The following is a 23,326-nucleotide window of genomic DNA, read 5'->3' as shown; positions in this document are numbered from 1 at the left end:
CTGTAAGAAAAATTTGTTGAAATTTGCAATGCAATTTTTTTTCCAAAATTACCTAATTAAATTATTTACGCCTTTAAGGGGTAGCCAAAAGTTAGCGTGTAGTTACCGCGGTTGAAATGAAGGGGATCTTCGGTTTATTTGATTCAGTAGAATTATTCAACCAAGCAGGCTCACATCACATATAACACTTAAAAATTATATTGAATTAAGGATATGAATGGAAGAAGAATAGGCATGTGCTGGACCGTCAACACGTGTTTTTTACGTGCTGTAAAAGTCATATTGAGATTTAAAGGAAAATTTAATAAATTTGAGGATTTTGAAACCAATACAGTTACAGAATGTACGAAATGTGCAAATAAAGTATTTTTGAGTAAGTTTCGCATGAAAAACCATGTACAGAAGTGTGGGTGCCATAGGAAATGGTTGTTTATTGGCTCCATTTCCATTTGTGGTAATCAGTACAGAAAGATCAATGTGGTTAGAATAGAATGCGAAGTAATGTGAAGAATAAATAGTGTAATAGTTTTAGAGGTAAAACATGAAAAATTCGAACTACTTTGACCACTGATTTCTTTATGAGCAATCGATTGAAGTGAAAAAAGTGTTCTTTATGTGGGTGGAATGGTAGCAATGTTGAATTGATGAAGGATTCGGAAGAAATTTGTGAATGCATGTGGGCTAAAATATGTTCCAGAAAGAATCTGATATTATCAATGGCTTCCGAATGTGCACCTTATTCAAGAATCTTTGCGACCAAATTATTTTTTTCTTGTTTTGGGCGACTGTAAAAAGGCACAATTTTTAATCTTTCAATTTTTTTCAGAGAAAAGCGTGACCAACTGTGTTGATGAATCTTCCTTAATAAAAGTAAAATCTATGAAGTTTATCATTATCAGCAGATGAACATCATGAGCAGGAGTAATGAAACTGAGTATAATACCAACAACTAGCTATTTGTTTATTTTACATAAAATTGTTTACACGTTGACTTTTGCTATTACAATGTTCAATATACATATGGAAGAGAAGAGTAGGCGGTACTCGTAGAAAGTGGTCGTAGTTTTTTTGACAGCGAAATTTTTCGAGGAGAAATTCATCCAAGCAAGAATTTTGAATCAGTGGAGCACTATAAACAAACTGGACACGGCGAGACCATTCTATGCGGCTACGACTTCAGCCAGACAAGACCAGGACCGGGATGGAAATCGCGAAATCCGAATTCAGGAAAAACTTACGTTCTGAAATCCTAACTGGAATAACAGATAAGTACCATATTCTTTACCTGAAAAGTGGAGCTATTGCTAAAATGGTTCTGAATTTTAAAATAAAACCACTAAAATAAGAAATTCTGTGAAAAATATAGTAGGTTAAAGTTTGATTTCAATAATCGAGTTTTGAAATTTTGATTTTCACTTTTACCGTATTTGTTTGGTCCACTCGCTCAGTTTTGCACTAATTTCGACAACAACTAACACAAATTGTTAACTCAGTCATACGCGCATCTGCAACACTTACAAATTCTTCAGTGTTCCATTGTCCACTTTCAGTTGAAATCTATGATACTACAGGTTCAAATCTGAGCGCATAAATCAAAATTACAGCAAAAAGAAAAGCAACACGTATAGGGAGGGACCTGGTGCAAAACTGAGCATAAACGAATACGCTAGCAAATTACACAATAACAAAGTAGATGAAGTTGAACAAATTATGTTTTAAAACATAATTGATTTGTTATGTTATTTTAATTTAAAAAATAACGAAATGTGAACGTAAAATCCTTCGCAATGTTACCATTTTCAAAGGTAACCTGAAACGACTCAACGACAAAAGATTGCACAAGAAAAAAAAAACTAGAACTTAATCTTCAAGAAAACGCGATTGCAAAAATTAATAATAAAGTGAGTAAGTAAGCTTGCAGGTATGCAACGTTTGATTATTATTTCCATACGTTTAGAAGTCTCAAGTTTTGATAGTGTTTTACAAAAATAATTTAATGTTGACAAATTTAAAATTGTTTTTTTTTTAAATCTTTTGATTTTACTTATGATATCGTTATCAAGTTTGATTTTATATGTTTTTAATTTGGATAATAAAAATGATAATTTTCAAATCAATATGCAATCAATCAATTGAAACTATCGAACTATTTTCATAAACATAATTGACTAGAGCATTTTATACAACTTTAAAAAAAGTCTGATTATGTTAACACATAAGGTTATTTTTTGTAATGAAGTTTCACAAAAAGTTCATAATTTTTCTGGACATCTTTAAATTTGATTTTAAATTCATGAAGGCGATTGGGAAATCAATTGGGAAATCAACTAGTTAAATTGGAATTCTCATGTTTCATTTAAATTGATACTGCCACAATGAAGTGCCTCGATAAATAGACTATGAATTTCCTTAAGAAATATATAGAAGCGTAAGAGGTTTAGGAAAACAAGATCGCCCCATTTTCCAGAATGGATCCTGATCTATACCTTTCCCTTACTAACAAAACACCCTTCCTTGAATACATAAATATAGATTCGCAGACGTATAGACGGTTTCTAAAGTTGGTGATACCGGTTTATTCTTGTTTCTCAATTTTTCAAAATAATCTTTTGAAACATGGGGAGCCGAGGGATTGCTGTTTGAACCTAAAAAGTATTTTACTAATATTCCTTCCTTTTATCCCCATTGACTACAAGGACGTGGCCGGAGCTGTTATTGGTCATTATTGGAAAGGAAGAGAGCATGAGTTTTGTGCATTGAGAATGTTCTGTTAGTCCCAAGCACCATTCTATTGGACGTTGACTAAAATTGATGGCCTCGATCAATCACGGAGTAGCAACCATTGGCAATGTGGAACTTGTTCCACTTAGCCACGCCAGCGATCGTGAGATTCGAAATGCACTATTGATTGATAACAAACAACTAAGTTGAGTAATAAATGAAAAAAAATCATACATTATTTTGTAATTGGATAATTGAAATTACTGAAGCATTTCGGTTTTGACGATTTAAGGTGGATATGAGTAGTCAAACAAGCTAAGCTACAATGTTCAATATACATATGAGGGAATGTATTAAGTCAACTGTTTTTGCATCTAGGTCAAAGTTGTTTAAAAAAACCGTTTGAGTTAGCAAAAGAACTTTTTTCTGTTATTTTTTTTCTTTCCCAGAGCAAGTAAAGACGAAATAAAGAAATCCCAAACAAAACAATATGATGATGTTTTTTATGTTCAAATATCAACTATATTATTTGACTTGCTTTAACTCGTTTTGATTACCGTAAAACGGGGTATCTTTCACCAATAATAAATTTTTGCACATTATCATCAATAACTCAGTCTATAGATTGAATTTTTGAAAACTGTTTTCTACGTTTGAAAGCCTATAAATTGAGTATCAAATAGTCAAAATTTTGTATGTATTTGAATTTTTTTTCTGTTAGTAAAAATGTAATGTCAAAATCTTAAAATATCTACTTTTTTCAAGGCTTGCAAACAAACAGCTCTCCTGATGAAACCAAAAAGCATTTAGAAGCAAACGGGTTGTTCCATGTGAAAGAACTACTTTTTTTCTTTTTATATGTATAGCTAGAGTACTATTTTTGTAGTCTATTAGTGATAAATTTGTGATATTTAAAAAATAAGGGCATTTGATAGAAACCCTATCAAATGGTTAACTTTGAAGAAAAAATGAAAATGAAAATAGTGGGAGGGCCTAGAGGAATGTGTTAAGGTAAAATTTCATTTGTGTTTTTCAGCTCAAACTATTTAGCAATTGTTTTAATTTTTGACCCTAAATGTATGCAACATAATAATACTTTTTTCAATTATGAATGTTTTTAAAAGAAAACTATAAAAAGCAAGATAAAACTGATAAACTAGCATTTGTCAATATTATGAAGGTGTTTTGTATCCTTTATGATCAAGTAAACTTGTCCAATAAATTTCTGCAACCATGTTTTACGTTCATTGAAGTCCAGTACTGATTTAAAAAATATGAAACATACTACATTCCAGGCCCGTGCGAAGGACTCGTCCATGGGTGGGGGGAGGGGGTTTGGGCGGGTTTCGAATTTCAAATTCATTGAGCAATAATAATGAACGCTCAATTAAAAAGGAAAAATATCTTGCAACTTAAAACCATCATATAGATTTGAAAAAATGTATAAAAAATAAAAACGAGGAAAATAATTTAAAAAAATGATATCTGATAAATGAATCAGAACAAAAAAAAAAGCAAAGTAGAAGTTTCAAATCCATATTTATTTTTTGCTATTTATTCAAAAAAATCAAAATAATATTCTTTATTGCTAGATACAAAAGTGCTTAAAAATTCATTTAAGGCTTTTCAATATTTCAGGAACACCATCTAATGAATACGAAATTATAATCAAAATTGAAATTTCAAACAAACCAGAATTAAAACTAAATGCAGAACAAAAAATTTAAATATATTATACAAGTTTCATCAGAAGTAAAAAGAATTTGAATCAAAATTTTTTAACTCAAAAAAATTACCCTAAGTTGGTTCAAATATTTGATGATTTTGATCATTTATTTTATAAAATTCATCTTTCATAACGATCAACTGAACAACCTGTATGAAAAATAAATGCAGATTTTGCATCTATTTGATTTTGTTCTCAAATCAAGAATTCATATTTTTTCTAGATATTTGAATTTTCGCCTTGAAAAAGTAAAATTCTAGAATTTTTTGAAATTTTTATAGATAAGAAAACAATTATTTCTGACATCATTCAAGAAAGTGTTTTTGAGTATTTGATAACTAATCAAACAACTTTGTTGAAGACACAAAACAATTCGATTTTTGCTTTTAGGACTAAGTCTGAATATTTAAAAATAAAAATGTCATTTTGTCCTAAAAACTCAAAAATTTGGAGATGCAGGGTAGATTTTTTAATTTGCCAAATTAATTTGGAACTCCATGTTGAATATGAATAAAAAAGATTAGTGTTTTTCCAGTTTAGAACGAATTGTTCTGATTACTAATGATCAGCAGTTTAAAAAACCTATTTTTAAAACTAAGTTGATATTTTATAAAAACCCTTTAAAGCGTGGAAATGAGCATTTAGAACAACAATTAACATAAATGAAAAATTTGAGATTAAAATAAGTGTATTGAAGATTTTTTGTACCTGCAGGATATGTATCACGGCATTTCTTCAATTAATTAAAGTGAATGTTGAGATTTCTATTTTTTTTGCTCATTCTGTTGACTGTTTCGAAAATCAAATGATGGATTCAACGTTCTCGATACGTTAAATTAAGATTGAATAAAGTTAAAACGGTTGGTTTGTGATTCTGATCTTGTATACACTTCTTAAGAAAAGCTCCTTTTAAGGGCAAGGTAGGGATTTAGAAAGACAAGTTTTATTGCATTTTATTTCAAAAACAAGCATATCGTTACCCGGAACTATGCATATAATGGAATTGCAATTCAAAATTTACTGTTAAAACTTGGGCACGACTTGTCAATATCTTATTTTATCGTTAAATAAAAATCCCTGAGTCCAGACTATAGGTCTCAGAGTGATATGACTCCGCCAGAGGCTAGATTTTTTTCGATAAATTTGGTAACACATATTTTAAAACACCTTTCTGTACCCTGTAATTTCCCACTACAGTGATAGTTTTATTACATGAACTAAAAAAAATGGTTTGGATAAATCGCCATGGAGGGGGGGGGGGGGGGGGTGAAACCCCTAAAACACCCCCTGTTCGCACGGCCTTGCTACATTCCCCTTAACAGAAAAAATAATCTAAAAATATTCAAAAAAGTGATCAATATTACCCTGGATTACGGTAGTCTACTTTCATGATCCAGTTGATAAATTTAGGTTTTGAGGTGAATCATCATATATGCTCCATTGAGAAGATAACAACACAGAGGGTGCAAATGAAAAATAAGAAGAGAAAAAAAACGGAAAAAATAACTGGAGTTTCATCATCTCATTGATCACAAACTAAAACGATCCTATTTTGTGAAATATTTCTTGGGTAAATCCAGCCCTCAAAAATAAAACTATTTAAATTTTTGAAATTTTCAGTTTTGCCTTTTCACCAGAGAAACAAAACGTGCCGTTTTTCGAAAAAAAAGCAAGAGCTTATGCAAATATTTCAAGACATGTGGTTATTTTAGTAGATGAAATACCTATTCTGAAGAGAAAAAACTTTTGACAGAAGGATTTTCATGAGTATTGATAAAAAATTAGCAAGATGAAAAGTACGCTTTGTTCCCAGTGTATCACCTGTGATCAACTTTACTTATTTCAAAATTTATATGTTTTAGTGGAAATCTAAGCAAACCATCATTCAATATTGCCAATTTTCTGCACGTCATTATTTTTTTTGAGGATAATTATGAAAACTTGTGAAATTATTGAACATCCAATGACAACTTGATTTAAATTTTTGAAAAATCCAAGTTTTGCGTAGCTTTTGATCTGCCGAGCAAAAACTAGTGAATCGGTTTTTTCAAATGTTGTGCAATTATTCTTCATTCATACCTGCACATTGGGTGAGAAGATGATGTTGATCCAAATCGCCCAGTTCAAGTTCGAGCTTGTGGATCAAGTTCGAGTTGTGAATGTGCTACCATGGGAAAGAAAGGGTTAAAACTGCATTCACTCTCCGAGGACAAAATTATATTTTCTTTGTTGTTTTTAACAAAAAAAAAAAGATTGATGAGAATTATTTCAGGTTCTAGAGGGCTCAAAATTAGAAAACCCAATCTCTGTGGCACCTAAGTAGATCAAGGAAACTCCATTTTGGAACCATTCGTTTCTTGCATGAAATTTAATGATGAACGAAGAGGCTTTTACACCGAGAGATGCCAGAGCTTGAGCTCTTGCTTGATGATTACAGTGAAGAACTTGCCTTAGATGAAATGAAACCGTGGCCCGACCCAACCTGACCCGACTTAGTTATTTCTCCAATGGTCGGGGCTTGGAATTTCGCACCACTACTCAGTCAAACGACCGACCGACCGCCCATCATAAGTATCTCGTCACATTATGTTGCTTGACGATGCAGCCTCCAGTCCAGTCGGTTGTTGTGGGAGGAATGGTGGGGAAAAGTAACCTTCAGGTGGCTATTTAATATTAATGATCCGCAATCTCCACAAAACAATAAAATGGAAAGACGCAAATTGTCAATCCGCATTGTAACGCGCTGTCGGTTTGAAAACAGGAATTTGAATAATGAAAATAAATCACGTCATACCTGTCGGACGAGAGCTGAGGGAACCAGTTGCACTCCAGATGACAATCGGAATCGGTCGTCATCCGAGAGTCGTTGGTCCGGTATCTCTTTTCTTCCGTTGTGTCACTTTCACCTTTCTATACTCAGCTTAGCAGGGAGAAGAAAAAAAGTAGTTTAACCAAAAACGTTTCTTCGCGCCTTTCAGACTGGGCTTGTCAGCGCAATTAACAACATCGGTTGTAACGGGCGCTCCGGAAAGAAAGCATCATCATCAGCATCAGCAGAAGGTCCACCAACATCATCAACTACAACAACATCAACAACAGCATCACCAGCAGATGCCGAGAAGATTCGATTCGCCACGTAGGATTGATTCATCACACGGAAGCGATACCGGCACCAGTACCCGGGAATCGGAATGCAGCGAGGAGCAGCAACACTCCCCGACTAGTCCGATATCGCCAATTTTGAGCCAATCCAAGCTGTACGACTCGCTGGCTGCTGAACTGCGGGAGAAGCTTAGCGGTGGCGTTCCCCTGCTGCTTCCAGCCAAGGACTACGATAAATCCAATAATGGCAATGACTCAAAGAGGTAGGAATTATGTACATACTTCTGAAGCCCATTCAATCGGCTACTCTCATTACCACACTTATACACTCAATCATGAGTTGTGTGCTGTTTTCATACTGGAACAGTGCTCGTAAAAATAAATTACCTATATCTATATAAAAAAAACTTGAACTCTTTTTTAGAAGTCGGAACCCATGCATCGTCGGACCTTTAACATCGGTTGTCGGAAATGCCAACATCGGCAGCAGCAATCACAACAACCACAACAATAGCAACATCAACGGCAAGCAAGGTGTGTCGTCACGTGGCTCCTCTGGCATTGGATCCGATCTGGCCCCCAGTCCCGAGCGACAGGAAGCTCAAAGCTCGAGTGGTAAGTATCAATCGAACAATAGAAATAATCGCTTAAAACCTCCAGTAAAGTTCGGCCATGTTAGTTCAGGAGGTCTTATTGTCCATTCTGGATGAAGACATTTTCGAGTTTTACTCGACATCTAAGCTTTTTTTTAAATAATTTAGGCCGGAACAAATATTAAATTCTTCTTTTGTTTGGCGATTTACAGCAAAGCTGTTTGACATGCAACGCCAACTGGATTTCACTGAAACTAACAAAAGAGTGGCGATAGCCGTTTTTAACATGGCTGTGAATAAAAATTGTTTCTTAAATTGAGATTTTTTTAAAAACTGCTAAATTTCAAAAAAATGATAATGACAAGGCCGGATTAAGGGGGAGGGGGGTCAAAAGGGGCAATTGCCCGGGCCTCCCGTCTCAGGGGGGGCCCCGATGAAAAAAAAGGTTAAACATTCCTTTTATCATACTACTTCAATTTCTACAAATCTATGAATAGACTAGGAAAAAAAAGGAAAATCGGAATGAAAACTTGAAATATAACAACTAAAGGGCACCCCTTGAAATAATATCTAGAACAGTTGTTCTCTTGCATAAGTTAAGGGGGCCTCCTAGAGTTAGCAGTGACGAAGTTCTCCTGCATTTTGCGGGCTAAGAATATCAAAATCTTGGTATTGAATTTCAAAACTTTAAATTTTTATTTATCGAAAACGTCAGTCAGGATATTCTGTACAGAACCGGAAAAATAAAGAAAAACATCTCCTCATGCATACAGACGTCTTGCGCAATAATAATGTTTATTGTTATGTAAACTTTCCAAGTAATGCTTACTGCACTAAAAATGCAACTTATTTCCCCAAAGCTGGCTCACAGTGTTAAGAGTATTATTGTATCTTTTCACTGTCATATGTTACCCCGTTTTACAGTAATTACATAACCGCTGCAATACTTTACAAGAATATGAAAAGTAAAAATTTGAAATACTTTCTAAATATTCATAAGTAAGTGCAAACTACAGCTAGCAATCTCAAATTTTAAAAATGTGCCAATTACGTCATCTTTTTTTTTAATTTACCTGGTATGACTTAAACAATTTTAACGGTTCATTGATTGAAAAGTACGGTTTTACACCACTTTTTTACATTTTTTGTGGTCATGATCTTAAACATTTTTAAAAAAATATATCCTTATGTGGAACGTTAAGCTTCTAACTCCAGCTTTCTTGGACAGAAAAGAATTTTTTAAGCATACCGCAGCTGTTCTATAGTTTTTTTTTCAAAAGCATGATTTTTTCAAAGTCTTTGAATAACGGAAAACTGAAGTCACAAACTGAAGATGAGTCATGTCTGAAAAATATATTTGAATTACATTACGAGGTTTCCAAATCTATAAATTTTGTAAAAATCGGTTGAGAAACAACACAGATGTATTGGTTTTATGCGAGGAGTGTCAAATTGACACTCAAGGTCTTATGAGGGAGTTTTTTGTCCTGGGCTTTCAGGGTGCGGTGCGTCCATAAAAAAAGTTATGACGCAAAATTAAAGATTTCAAGAATTCATTAATGGTAGGCTTACCAGACGTCCTACTTTGGTAGTACATGTCCTACTTTTTGGCCCTTTGTTCTACCGTCCTACTTTGAACCCATAATATCCTACTTTTTCGACATTTGGTTGGTCTATTGTCTATTTCGTTAAATTTTACTAGCAAACCTATTAGGTAATAGTAAGTCATGTTCATGATTAATTTTTGGTTTCAACATTTTTCATTCGAAACCACTCAAGCACAACAAATCAATTGAGTATCTACCGTAATTTCTCCTAACATGAAAACACCTTATGACCTTAATCAGCTTTTTCACTAAAACCAAATAAGCTTAACTCATTCTCAGTCACTAAAAGTCTACTCGTACTTATTTTTATGTGTTAAACGAATTATTGACGTCTAAGAACAGCCACCAAGTATATCAAAGGATTGAGAAAAAAATGTCGAGAAATTTTATATGAAATTTTAAAATACTAGAAAGTTTTGGAGGTATAATGAATAATGTCGACTGAATACTTTTATCAAGTATCAATATTCAGTTTTCACGGAACAAATTTCTTAATGAATATTACAAATCATTTTCTAAGCTAATCAGCAAGTCGCTCCAAATTCTTACAACAAATGAGTTTTTACTTAGTGATAAAACAATTCTTTTCACCACGAATATTAACTCAGTCATAATTTTACCCAATGGTAATAATTATTTAAAACAAACATGAATAAATTTGCCCGTTTGTGTGTACCAGTGTATGTAGATGTGTCGTCCAATAAGAGGTAGTTACTTATGCTTTCTTTAATCTTTAAAAACTTCCAGCTTCTTACGTAGGTTCTTACATTCAGCATTTTTTCTTGCTTCATTCGATTAGTTTTGTTTTCTCAAAACAAAGTCAGTTATTGATTTTATTTAAAATAAAGATAATTGGAAAAAATAAATTGTATGGGAGAGTGGGGAATCATGGGCCACTTTTTTTCGATGTTCCATAACTTCTTTATTATAAAAGATAAAATGAAAATAAAAAATGGTATGGTTTTCTACATTTTCAAGGTATCATATGGTATTTTTTTAAAGTTTTTAATAAGTTATTTTCCCCAAATTCTGGCTGTTTGAAAAAAAGCAAAATTTTTTCAATTTTGAAAAATGGTGGGGAATCGTGGGCCACCAAATCCAAATTGACCAAATAACATGCAAAGTTTATGAGTTGACCCAAATCAGTGATTTCCTTATTCATTTCGTTATTTTAAAGCAATTTCAGATGACGAAATAAAAAAGAGAGCTGTGTATGATCGCATAGATTCCAAAAACTGGCTCGCGAACGATTTGGCAAAATTTCTTATATAGGATGGACAAAATATTTTTCATAACTCTTCATTTGGCATAAGAAAACTTTACAGATAGGTAAAACGTATTATAAGTTCTGAATGTGTGTAAAACATAAAAATATAGGTGATTCAAGATGTCTGGCCCACGATTCCCCACAAGCTATGATTTGCAAATTGGTTGCGTTTGTGTGACTTATTGATGTTTCATCAAAAATTCCTTTTCCATGAAAAAGATCATGACAAAACCAAGATCATAAGCGTATGAGAATATTTTTGTTATGCACTTTAGGTTCCTCATCGATTAAATTAGCGGGTGTTTTTTAAATTATGTAAGTAAATTTTTCTAACTTTTTATAGCTTGATAAATAAAAGAAGCATATTATGCGTATTTCAGTCAACAACATATAGGAATATATGCTCACGCAAAGCGACGACGATGACAGTTGGTTTGAGATTTTTATCTCAACACACATCTGAGATATTAAAAGTGGCCCACGTTTCCCCATGGCCCACGATACCCCACTCTCCCCTATAAAACCGAGATATTGAAGCTTTGTGTTTAAAAATTGAATTTCATACAAAAGAATTTAATTTCAAACAATTTCACAGAATACTATGAAATTTAAAATAGATGCGTTATTTTGAAAAAAAAAATCGATTTCCATGTTCTCGATTTCAACGATTTCAACATTATAACACATTATAGAAAAATAATACTTAGAATATGCCTGAAAATAAATCAGCTCATTGGAAAAATAATGATAACACAAAAAAAACTTTAATTTTTTAAATTTCAATGAAAGCATAAATTGTACCAAAGTAGTTATTGCATAACTTTTTGATGAAGAATTTTGATCAATTAACCTAATTTTTTATTGAATTTATTTGAAGTCTCTAGATTTCGTTTTTTTTTTCAATATGTTACAAAATCAGGCGTCCTACTTTTTGTCCTTCTTTCGATTAAGAGAAGTCCTAATTTTTGCTTGTTTTTTCATACTAAAAGTCTTACTTTCCTAAATTGTTCTGGTAAGCCTAATTAAGGGCCCCCGAATAAATAGTATTGTTTGGATGCACCCGATTAGGGTTATATTGTAACGTCAATTCACGCAGATTTAACAAAACATTGTTGTTGACTGAATTCACGTTACGAATTTTCAAGTTATTCAGAACCACTTTCATAGCCTTAACATTTTATGTGTAATTTAAAAAATGATAAATTTTTATTCTGACTAGCAAAATCCTAAATTTTTAGTCTGTTTTTAACATTTTCTATATTTTGACTCGCACTTACAAAACAACACATTGAGGAATCATACGTTAAAAAACTACTGTCTGTATTTGAAGATTCACCAAAAAAATGTCTTTTTTCAATTATTTTGATTTTGACTAGAAAATTGATTATTCAAGAAAAAAAATCAAGCCAATTATGTTCGATTTGTAAAAATCCGATCATCTGGATAGTCAAAACAGCTTTCAGAGCACATTCCCCTTCTAAATTTCAATAAAAAAAAAATCAAAAAAAAATTCCGCAAATTCACTCATTCGTGCTGTCATAAACAGATGAACTTCAACCGGTTTCTATAAAACTCAGTGAATAAGAATCGTCTCGTCATTTTCAAAAAAGATCTGATTTCTTGTTGATTCCAAATCTAGAAATTTCCATTTTTACGACGTGAATTCACTCATTTGCTACTGTTGAAGATCGCTTTTTAGAACAGATCTTTTGGATATGAACAAATTTCTACACAATGAAACAGTATTTCTTGTCTTAAGAAAAGAATTCTGAATATTGCAAAATATCATTCCATATGTTTTTTATTTTTGGTCAACATGTTCAAAATTTACACTTTTTCGTTCAAAAAATTTTATATTCAAATGAATACAAAACATGTTAAAATTTTGTTTTCCTCTTTTGTGTGTTTATGATTATTAAAATTATTGAGATTTTTTGATTTGCGAACGGAAAATCACTTGTGAGTGGTACAAGCGCGTGAAATTTATCATTAGAGATATGTATATTGGTGGGTTTTGTTAGGCATGGAATTGCAATGATCGAGTTAGGCCAATAATAAGCTCAAAAATGTGTGATTTGCTTTATAACCATGAAGGTTATACGGTAAAAATAGGAGACTTGAACCCATATTCTTGAAAGGAAATTTGCGAAAGGTTGCTTGTAAAGTTAAAATACCACAAAAAACTAAATAATAAACTAAAACTAACTTCCTTTTAAAAAAAAAAATCATATTTGAACAAAAAAATATATTTATTAATCTTAACGAAACTACAAAATTGTAAGAAAACAGTTGACCACCTTTTTCACATGAATACTTAAGTTTCCGGAATTTGTTTTTACTTTAATTCCTTAAGTTTTCTTTACGAAATACTTTCAAATTTTCATAAATCACCAACCCTGAATCTGTATTTTTCCTATCTTTCAGAAGATGAATGGGTAAACGAACAGGAAGTTCCGTACACAAGATCTACTCATCAAGTTCCTCCCGTTAATGGAAGATCCAAAGCGCACTACGAAGAAGAACCAATGGCGCGAAACAACAAATACCGAGATCCTCCATCTACCTATCTCTATCCGAATGTGAGACAAGAATCACGCAGCAGATTCCAGCGCTCTTCCAGTCGCGAAGAAGATCAAAGTCTGCGAGGGTCTGTTAATTCACGGGAAGAAGAAGTCAAACCAGTCATCAACAAATCAAATCCAATGCGCAATAGATTCCGGGACGCTTTCCATGGGGATGAGTTCATCGAAGAAACTCGTAAGAAAAAAATCACCATCGAGGATCAAGAAGACGGTCGTAGAAGGAATGTGCATCCGGAACGATATCAAGAGAACATTCCCGATGAAAGCAGTGGGTTTAGGAAACCTCACAATGGAGGGAAATACTACGACGGATACGACAACGATCGTTATCACGAAAATCTGACAGACCGACAGAAATACCGTGAAATGGTTTCAGAAACGGGAAATCACTGCGATGATTCCCCTAAGCGTATGTCAGCTTATAGAGACGGTTTTAGAGAATATTCACCAGAAAGAGTCATAAAAACAAAATACTCACCATCGTTCGATGATCATCGTGAATTCAGAATCGAGCGTGAATTTAGAGAACATCCCAGATCGTCTTCTAACAACAGAGAACGTCACAGAGCTGCACGAGACGAGAGTTTAGAAGACAGATATCGAGGTGGCTTCAACGATCGAAGACCATATCGTGAACCCGAGGAGCGTGTCTCGAGAGATCTTGTAGACAGTAACGGTAAAAACCCTAATCCTCGTCATAAGCCTGCGGGTAACTCCAAACACAGCAACGATCGGTACGATGATCGATGGGAACGCGAACCGATGTATCCAGAAGATTGTGAACCAGAAGAAAAATACAGAGATGACTTGCCGCGATACCGCGAGGAAGCCAAGAAGTCACCCGTAATGAAGAAGATTGAAGCTCGAAACAAATCGATTGAGATTAAAACAAGTTCGCCAGAATCGACCATACGCAAGGTTTCTCCAAAGGATCGGTTCCAAAACGCAAAAGAAAAGTTCCAGCAAATGGAACGGGAACGTTACGAACAAGAGCGCATCGAAAGGGAACGTCAGGAACGGGAACACATGATGCAAGCCAAGCGCGCCACCGAAGCACCTAGAAGAAGTTCTCTGGAACCGGTTGTCGTGAGCTCGCACGAAAGCAACGGCTGGAGCACCGAAGACGAAGTGGATGATTTCCCTGCGAGAGTGCCACCTCGATCGACTCACAGTGGCGGATATCGCGAGTTGGAACCGAATGATCGCTATCCGGGTCTCGATCGGGAACCCATCCCATCGCGTATCGTGCCTGCCAAAAGTCTCGGCAACCTGAACAAGGGCTACCGCCATAGCTATGCAGAACCACGACCTCCACCGGTTTCGAGAAGCAGTGGCCGTGTAGGACTGGCAGCAGTCAATCCATATTAGTGTTAGACTTCGCTTAACTTCTTCTGTATAGGGTCGGGTGTTTCTTTGTTATATGCTCCTGTAAAGTATGAAAATATTTCAGCAACAAAATGAAATTAAAATATGTATTTGAGATGAACTATATTGTTAAAGCTTATGAACGAAGCTCACATAATTCACAGAATACATGTGTTGATGTGCCTTATAGAAGATAGCTGTACGGTGTAAAATGATGAAGTCTGTTGTAAATCAGTGCACGATTCTAATAACAATAAAGAGTGAAAATCCGACTCATTTTCATTTTTATGATGTTGAGAAATTCCTGATTTTTTTTTTTTAATTAATCTACGTACATAACTGTGCCGTTACTGTTTAAAATTCATTTTGGGTGCAGTGATAAAACGCCTAAATGTATGCAGCAAAGATTTAAACATAAGGCACAAAAAGCAAATTTCTTCGAATTTTTCAAAAATTGGATGGAACCAGTGTTTCTTGTTTAGAATAACGTGCTGGTTGAATTAGAGGAAACAAATTTTCATTAATAAGAAAATAAGGTCAAGAATGATATTGATAGTCTTCTTGTAAGTTTTATTTGAAAACTTTTCCGCTTAGTAACTTGGTTGGAAATATTACGATGACTCAAGATTTGACCGAGCTTATATTTTCTATTCAATTTTGTTAACGCTCGTTGTCTATACCCAACCACTTTGTTCATACTAATTAGACTACAGAGACGGTCTACGACGTAATGTCAACGTTTTTGGAGCTTACAGTCGAATCATGTTAAAAATAACAGCTTTTTCTAAGATGAATATGGGTGAAAGCAGAAAGGTATTTTTTGGGAAATCCGAGCTAATCATAGAAACAAAAACTATTTTAATTGTTTGTGATTTTATTTCTTTAATATTAATTATGTATAGTAAACTGTGTTTTGGACAGTAATTTGTTTTGACTAATGCTTCTTTTGTTGAATTCGGGTTAGGTTGTTTGTGAAAAATGATCACCTACATATGTATGAATATTAGACCGCTGCAAGCTTTGTATAAAAATTTCAAATTCTTTAATTTTTACACCTCCCATAACTTTTTGTGTTGTTTTTGCTGCCAGAAATAGCAATAAAAATTTTGGAAGCGATCCATGCAGTCCTGAATCAGCGCAGAGTTTTAATATTGTATGGAAATTTTTATAGGGAATCAAAATTTTTCATTTAAAAATCTCCACAGCTGTACTGAAAGTTCCAAAAAACATAACTTTTAATGAAAAATATTCCTTGATTCTTGCAGTACAATTCATCTGAACAAACTACAAACCTAACCTTTAGCCCAGGAAATATATTCGATGTTATAGGTACAAAGTTTTGGTTTTCAAAATTATTATTTTTGATTTTAGCGTTTTTGACTGCTTGTTTGAAAGCTGTGAAACCGTAGGATGTGTATAAAAATCTCAGACAACTGCTTTGCATAGCCAGGAAATTTATTGATTTGTATAACATTTACAAAAACATTTCATGAAATTATTAAAAGCTCTAGCAAGCAAAGTCTGCCATTATTAAATACTTTTCAATGGATTCAGATTTTTTATTTGAAACGGCAATAACTTTTTTCTTGAAATTCTTAGCTGCTTGTCAAAACTAAAAATTAAAGACCGATTTCATTTCAAGCTTATTTGAATTTTCTGGATAATTTAATGTGCAAAAATTTCTTCTTCCATACAAATTTCCATACAAAATTGAAACGCGTTGCGCTAACTCAGGAATCAATCAAATTATCTCAAATTTTACACTGATGCTTGGCGACCCAAAAGGCATCGAAAAAACATATGGGAGCAAAAAGTCATTTTTTGCAGCGGTCTAATGTATACATACCAAAAAAAAATTATTATGAATCTTTTGTTAAAACCTTAATGTTTAGTAAATATATTTTGCAAAATAGAAAAAAAACTCTACTTCTTTTCAATATCTGATAATTTTCAAAGACAGCTACAAATTCCAAACGCCAATATTATTGCTGGAAATTTATTCATTGAAACCAAACGCACACAATATTTTAATACTTTATTAATTTTTAAACTCAACCTCGCTTTTATACGGGGTTTACTGAAATCGGCATAAGGAGTGTATTCGAAAAAAATCAACGCTTTGTTTTGTTGTCTTGTGAATAACTTTTGGATGCAGGAATGAAAATTGTTGAATTTTTCAGCGAAGTCGCCATCTACAATGCACACAATGAACCACCCTTTTTTCAAATCAAAACTTTTTTGATTACGTTTAACCAGAGGTCGGATAAGCGGGGTTCTGCTGTTTAACGATTCTCCTGACTTTTTGGATGAATGATCTCAATGTACTCTTTTTGGTGTCGCGGGATATGGTAACCCCAATCTAAACAAGTTCGGAAATTTGAAACCACTCATTTTAACTTCAAATTATAAATAAACCGTTTCTGTCATTACAATTTTATGCTGACATGAAAATTACTTCTAGAAATCTATTTTGGCCTCAACTTTCAAAAGGGCTTTGATAAATTACACAAGGCCACAAAATTCACATTTTTCCGGGGTGCAAAGAATTTAACAGCGAATTTTGGTTAACTAAGGTGTCCTGGTTCCAAATGAGCAACTAGTTATTTTTTATCAGCTTTTATTTTTCAAATAACTTTTGAAAATAGGTAAAAATCATTCAAGAAATTTTTGCACTTCTACACTTCTGCACCAAAAAAATTTTGAAGTCTTCCTTATTCTGACAAATGAAGAACTTTGACAAGTTAAAAAAAAATATATATTTTTATAACCATAATTAAAATCGTTTTGTAGGTTTCAACAAAATCTTTTTTTAAATTTTCTTTAGTAGTGCAAAAATACTTGTAATGATATATTTTCAATTTAAAAAAAAAAACTTTTTGAAGATTATCGTACCTTTGAAATTATATTATCTTGAAAAATATTATTATATGATAGAATTCAGCATTATTAACTCATTCAGGATCCGTGTTTCTCTTTCATGCAAGCTAGTTAGTTCTTCAGTAAACAATATAAACAATAATTTATTTGACTCATTTTACTCTTATAAACTCCAAATCTCTCCAAAACTAGTGGAGATAGACAAAACTCGACAAAAGATTCGAGTCCAGGGCGCCAAAATCCTCCGAATCAATCATTAAAAAAAATAGGCATCTAATATGCTGTATATCCCTTGCGTTATCAATTAAATTCTTCGATAAGTTTTTAAAATTGGAAGAAGTTTTTTTTAAAACAAATTCCTTTTGAAATGCTCAATAACTTAACTTCTTCATATTGTTTTTAAAATTCCAAATAAGTTTACCGAATTTTATTGCAAAGTATTTCCAAATTTTCAAATAAAATCACCAAATTTGATGATCAAACTATTTGAATTGTTTAGTCTTTTTCCGTCTTTGTTTTTCAATTCTGTTTTTTTGTTCTGAAAACATATATTCTTAGAGTTCGATAAATCTTATTTTTTGTCTGTTTGTACCATTTTTATTTCAGTTGACGGTTGACCATCATATTTTGAAGTTTAGAACTATAAACACTGCACAATGGGGAAAAAGTGTACAAACCGCGAAGAAATTCAATATCTTTCGTCCTGCATGACCCAAATCCATAAAATATACTTTCCTTTTGTGAAAATTTCCGGAAAATCGATTGGACATAGTTTCAAACGCCGCACAAGCTTACGAACGGAGATATAGTGCCTTTTTAACCCCTAATTCCTCTGTATTTTGTACACATTCCAGAAAAACACTGATTTGAACCAGAGACTTTGGAACGAAAATAGACCAATCGTGTGTAATTTTTTCTGAGGAATCGAATGACTGCTGTTTTGGCCACTGCACGCTCCAGAAAATGGAGTTATGGCTGTTTTACCCTCAATTCTCCTACATTTTTCAAATTGTTAAGAAAATGCATGTTCGGGCTTGAACATTTTGAATCTTTTGGGACGTATCTTGTTTAATTTTTTCCGAGGAATCCAATAAAGGCTTTTTGAGCCATGCCATCGCACGCTTCGTAAAATGGAGTTATGGCTGTTTTTACCCTCAATTCCCCTACATTTTTCAATGATTTAAGAAAAAAGCATGTTCGAACTTGAACATTTTGAACCAAATGGGTTGAATCCTTTGTGATATTTTCCAAGGAATCCAACGAAGCCTATTTGAGCCACCGCACGGATTGGAAACAGAAGTTATGGCTGTTTTACCCTCAATTTCCCTACATTTTTCAAAAAGCTCAGGAAAAGCATGTTCGGACTTGAAAATTTTGAACCAAATGGAACGTATCATTTGAGATTTTTGTAGGGAATTGAGGGTAAAAACAGCCATAACCCACTATTACAAAGCGTGCGGTGGCTCAAACAACCTCCATTGGATTCCTCGGAAAAAAATGCTTAAGATAAGTATCGTTTGGTTCAAAATTTTCAAGTCCGATCATGGTTTTTCTGAACTTTTTAAAATATGAAAGGGAAATGAGGGTAAAACAGCCATAACTCCTGTTCCTAATCCGTGCGATGGCTCAAATAGGCTTCGTTGGATTCCTCGGGAAAAATCACATAGGATTCAGCCCATTTGGTTCAAAATTTTCAAGTCCGAACATGCTTTTTTCTTAAATCATTGAAAAATGTAGGGGAATTGAGGGTAAAAACAGCCATAGCTCCATTTTTCGAAGCGTGTGATGGCTCAAACAGCCTTTATTGGATTCCTCGGAAAAAATTACACAAGATACGTTTCAAAAGATTCAAAATTTTCAAGTCCGAACATGCATTTTCTCAACAATTTGAAAAATGTAGGGGAATTGAGGGTAAAACAGCCATAACTCCATTTTACGAAGCGTGCAGGGGCTCAAACAGCATTCATTCGATTTCTCAGAGAAAAAACACACAAGATACAACCCATTTGGTTCAAAATTTTCAAGTCCAAATAAGCTTTTTTCTGAAATAATTGAAAAATATAGGGGAATTGAGGATAAAAACAGCCATAACTCCATTTTCTGAAGCGTGCGGTGGGCAAAACAGCCTTCATTCGATTCCTCAAACAAAGTTACACACGATTGGTCTGTTTTCGTTCAAAATTCTTTGGTTCAAATCAGTGTTTTTTCTGGAATGTTTACAAAATATAGAGGAATTAGGGGTTAAAAAGGCACTATATCTCCGTTCGTAAGCTTGTGCGGCGTTTGAAACTATGTCCAATCGATTTTCCGGAAATTTTCACAAAAGGAAGTATATTTTCATAAATTTGGGTCATGTAAGACGAAAGATATTGAATTTCTTCGCGGTTTGTACACTTTTTTCCCCATTGTGCACTGGGTTTGAAAACTCATAAACGAATTAAACATGTTGTAAAATTGTTATTACTGACTTCTGAAAAAAACTATTTTGGTCTTTTATTTTAATTACATGGAATAATTTGAATAAACAAAAATATTTTATCTGAATCAGTGGCCTTATTGGAATAAAATATCATATTTTTTCCTTCTTTTCATCGAATTAAATGTATGTAAGACTATGTAAGACACGAACGCCACAAACGTGGTAAAGTGTCTATAATAAGCATGCCAGATTGCCCGGTTTTATCCGGGTTTGCCCGGATATTTGATGCAAAATTTCGAAAAAGTCCGGTCCGGCCCGGTTGCCCGGATATCGTGAAAAAAGTCCGGATATTGCCCGGATTTTTTTATAATTTTCACAAAGTAACCAAAAAAAAATCAAAGTTTTTGAGTAAGTTTCAGCAAAATCGAATAACGGTATGGAAATTTTCAACGGTTATTTCAAATAATTTCGCTGATTTACTTTTATAAACCTTTAAATATTTAAGTGTTCCAAAAAGTTTTTGGAAGACTGCAATTACATTGATAAAATATTAATTTCATTTTTTTTTGCATTTATTCTTTGATTTTATATATTAAAACACCTAAATTTTGCCCGGTTTTTGGATTTGAAAAATTGAAATACATGCCCGGATTTTGCTAGGTTTTATTGAAAAAATGCCCGGAATTGCTAAGCCCGGATGGGAGTGGAAAAAATTCTGGCAACCTTCCTTAGTCTATATTAAGAGAAAAAAATCAACTATGTGTTCTTAAACAAGACTGTTTAGAATTTATTTTTGAGCAAATTTCTAGCTCAAAATCAGAACATAATTTTTGATAATTTATAAAATATTTACCGGAAATAGTAGGTATTGATTTGAATTTGTTGAGATTAAAAATCTATAAAAATTAATCATTTTGAAAAATGGTTTTAGAAATCAATTTCTTTATTTGTTGTGCATGTTTGGTATTGTTGTTAGTTTTAGCTAAATTTTAATTTCGAAACCCTCCTTCCCCATGGACGAGTCATTTGCACGGGCCTGTTAGCCTCTTCAATTGCTAGAGCTAGACATTAAATTATTCAATTTTTCTTTTTGTTTATCTCCGAAACTTGTCAACGAAAAGTTTCTGGTTGGAAACCTGCCAGGTGACCGCTAAAGTGTTCGTTTTGCTGTCCATTTCGAAATTTATTAAAGTATCTCCCCACTAGCAGTTCAAATATTCTGCGCACGGTTTGACCATCGTATTTTGTTTATTTTACCAGTGGGTAGATACCTTGTAGAAATGTTGTCAGGCTTGTTCGTAAGTGAGCTTGACGAACCAGACTGGAAAATTAGACTTTTTATCACTTTTTCTTTCCATATTTTCGGACAAAACCTCTAAAATTCCTCTCACTTCATGGAGTCTATCATCTTCACTTTTAGTAAAATTTCAGCTCACTATTGGTTTCTTCAGGACTTCTTGAACAATTCACTATGTGAACTGTGGTGGAATATTTAGTTGATTTCCAGTTGCTTTTGAGTTTCACACTGGGACTTTTCTGGATTTTCCTGGATCCTGCCAAAAAATTATAAAAATGAACATCAGTATTCGACGCTATCTCGAAAACCTCTTAACAGATTTTCTTCAAATTTTGTAAACGTTCACGTCACATTACTTAATAGGTTGCTTCACTGAAAATTTCATTAATTTCCATCTATGCATTCAAAAGATATTCACAAAAAAAAGTGTTGCAATTTTTTCGAATGCACTCTTTAATACAAAAGTCAATCATTGTATTAACTTACTTTTTGTGAAAACGCTCAAAACACGTTAATCTATCAACTAATTTATTAATGGAAATTCTTTAACAAGTAATTTCCACAAGTCGTAGTTAAGAGAAGCTCAAAACACACGAAAAATGGAAAACGAATTATTTTTCAAAAAAAAAAAAATATTTAGGTAGCCTCAGAAATCTTTGATCTATATTTTTTTAGCTGAAAAACTTCTTGGTAGTTAGGTCTAAGAGTTACAATCATTCTGCGTGATTTAGTTAAGAAGAAAATTAAACATAAATCCCGTCTTAAGACAGGGTTGGGAAAAATTCAACATATTGAAAAAGGTGTAAATAATTTACTTGATGTATTCCAGTTATTTGTGGAAATTATTAATCGTTTTTAGCTTTCAAGCAGTTTCAATATTTTTTCCAAATTCAAGAAAAAATGATTGCAGTAAGCTACAACCGGAAAAGTACTGAAAATTGATGCCTTAAGCCTCTCTGGTTATGCAATTGTTGGAGAAATTATTGAACATTTTTTCTTAACGATAGTTTTTCTTAGAACAGAAATCGTTTATAAAAATGGAACTCATTTTGTGTTAATTTTTCAACAATTTAAATTGGGGTTTAGAGGTTAATATTGATTCCATAGACAGGCAATTTAATGGTGCAAACATTGTTACTTCTTCACAAAGAAAGAGTCGACTTGTGCTGCCTGAAACTATAAAACTAAAACTTAAAATGACAAAAGCTAAAATTGAAAAACAAAAACTAAATCTTCGAGAGGGTTCTGTAAAAAGCTCAAAAAAATTACCAAACTTTCAACTCACATTTTTGTCGGGATTTAAGATTAAATGTTTTTCAGAGGCCAATCATATTTCAAATACATAATACAAGTCACTGAATTTATTAAAAAGTTTTTCTGATGAAGCAAAACGAAACATGTTAAAACTAAATTCCTTTCCCTTCATTCCGAAATATGCAATAGTATATCACATAAGGAATAATGAGGAAAGTGAAAAATAACCTAGGTACATTTTTCATTTTTATTTATTGAACTTTCATTTATTTTAACAAAAAAAATCTCTTTCGCAAGATATTTTAAGGTGATATCATGAGCCCTGTCATAAAATTAGCAAATTCCCATTTAAAGGCACCCAAAACAATTGTATTTTTTTTTCGTCAAATAATACTTTTACTGACATTCATTATAGGTTTTAGTTAAACTGTACAATTGAAAATACTGCAGAAGCATTGTGCGCATGACTCATAACTACGCCTAGATGTGTGTGAAAAAAAATCGATACAACTATGA

At 33.1% G+C, this 23,326-nt stretch overlaps 1 protein-coding gene across 2 annotated transcripts in view; it reads left to right on the top strand.

The window, feature by feature from the left end:
- LOC129750639 (serine/arginine repetitive matrix protein 5) overlaps window positions 1-15,229 on the top strand; it is a 165,474-nt gene extending 150,245 nt beyond the window's left edge. The window contains exons 5-7 of one of the 2 annotated variants that reach the window (XM_055745637.1): window positions 7,426-7,812; window positions 7,977-8,164; window positions 13,441-15,229. In XM_055745637.1, coding sequence (XP_055601612.1) covers window positions 7,426-7,812; window positions 7,977-8,164; window positions 13,441-14,966 — 2,101 coding nt within the window. In that variant the 3' untranslated portion in view covers window positions 14,967-15,229. Of the gene's footprint in view, window positions 1-7,425; window positions 7,813-7,973; window positions 8,165-13,440 lie in introns of both variants that reach the window. The other variant, XM_055745636.1, reaches the window with a different exon arrangement.
- The last annotated feature ends 8,097 nt before the right edge of the window (window positions 15,230-23,326 follow it).

This window comes from Uranotaenia lowii, chromosome 3 (assembly GCF_029784155.1).
Source record: "Uranotaenia lowii strain MFRU-FL chromosome 3, ASM2978415v1, whole genome shotgun sequence".
NCBI lineage: Eukaryota > Metazoa > Arthropoda > Insecta > Diptera > Culicidae > Uranotaenia > Uranotaenia lowii.
Note: the sequence above shows the minus strand (reverse complement) of the source record. Positions and strands in the feature narration are given on the sequence as shown.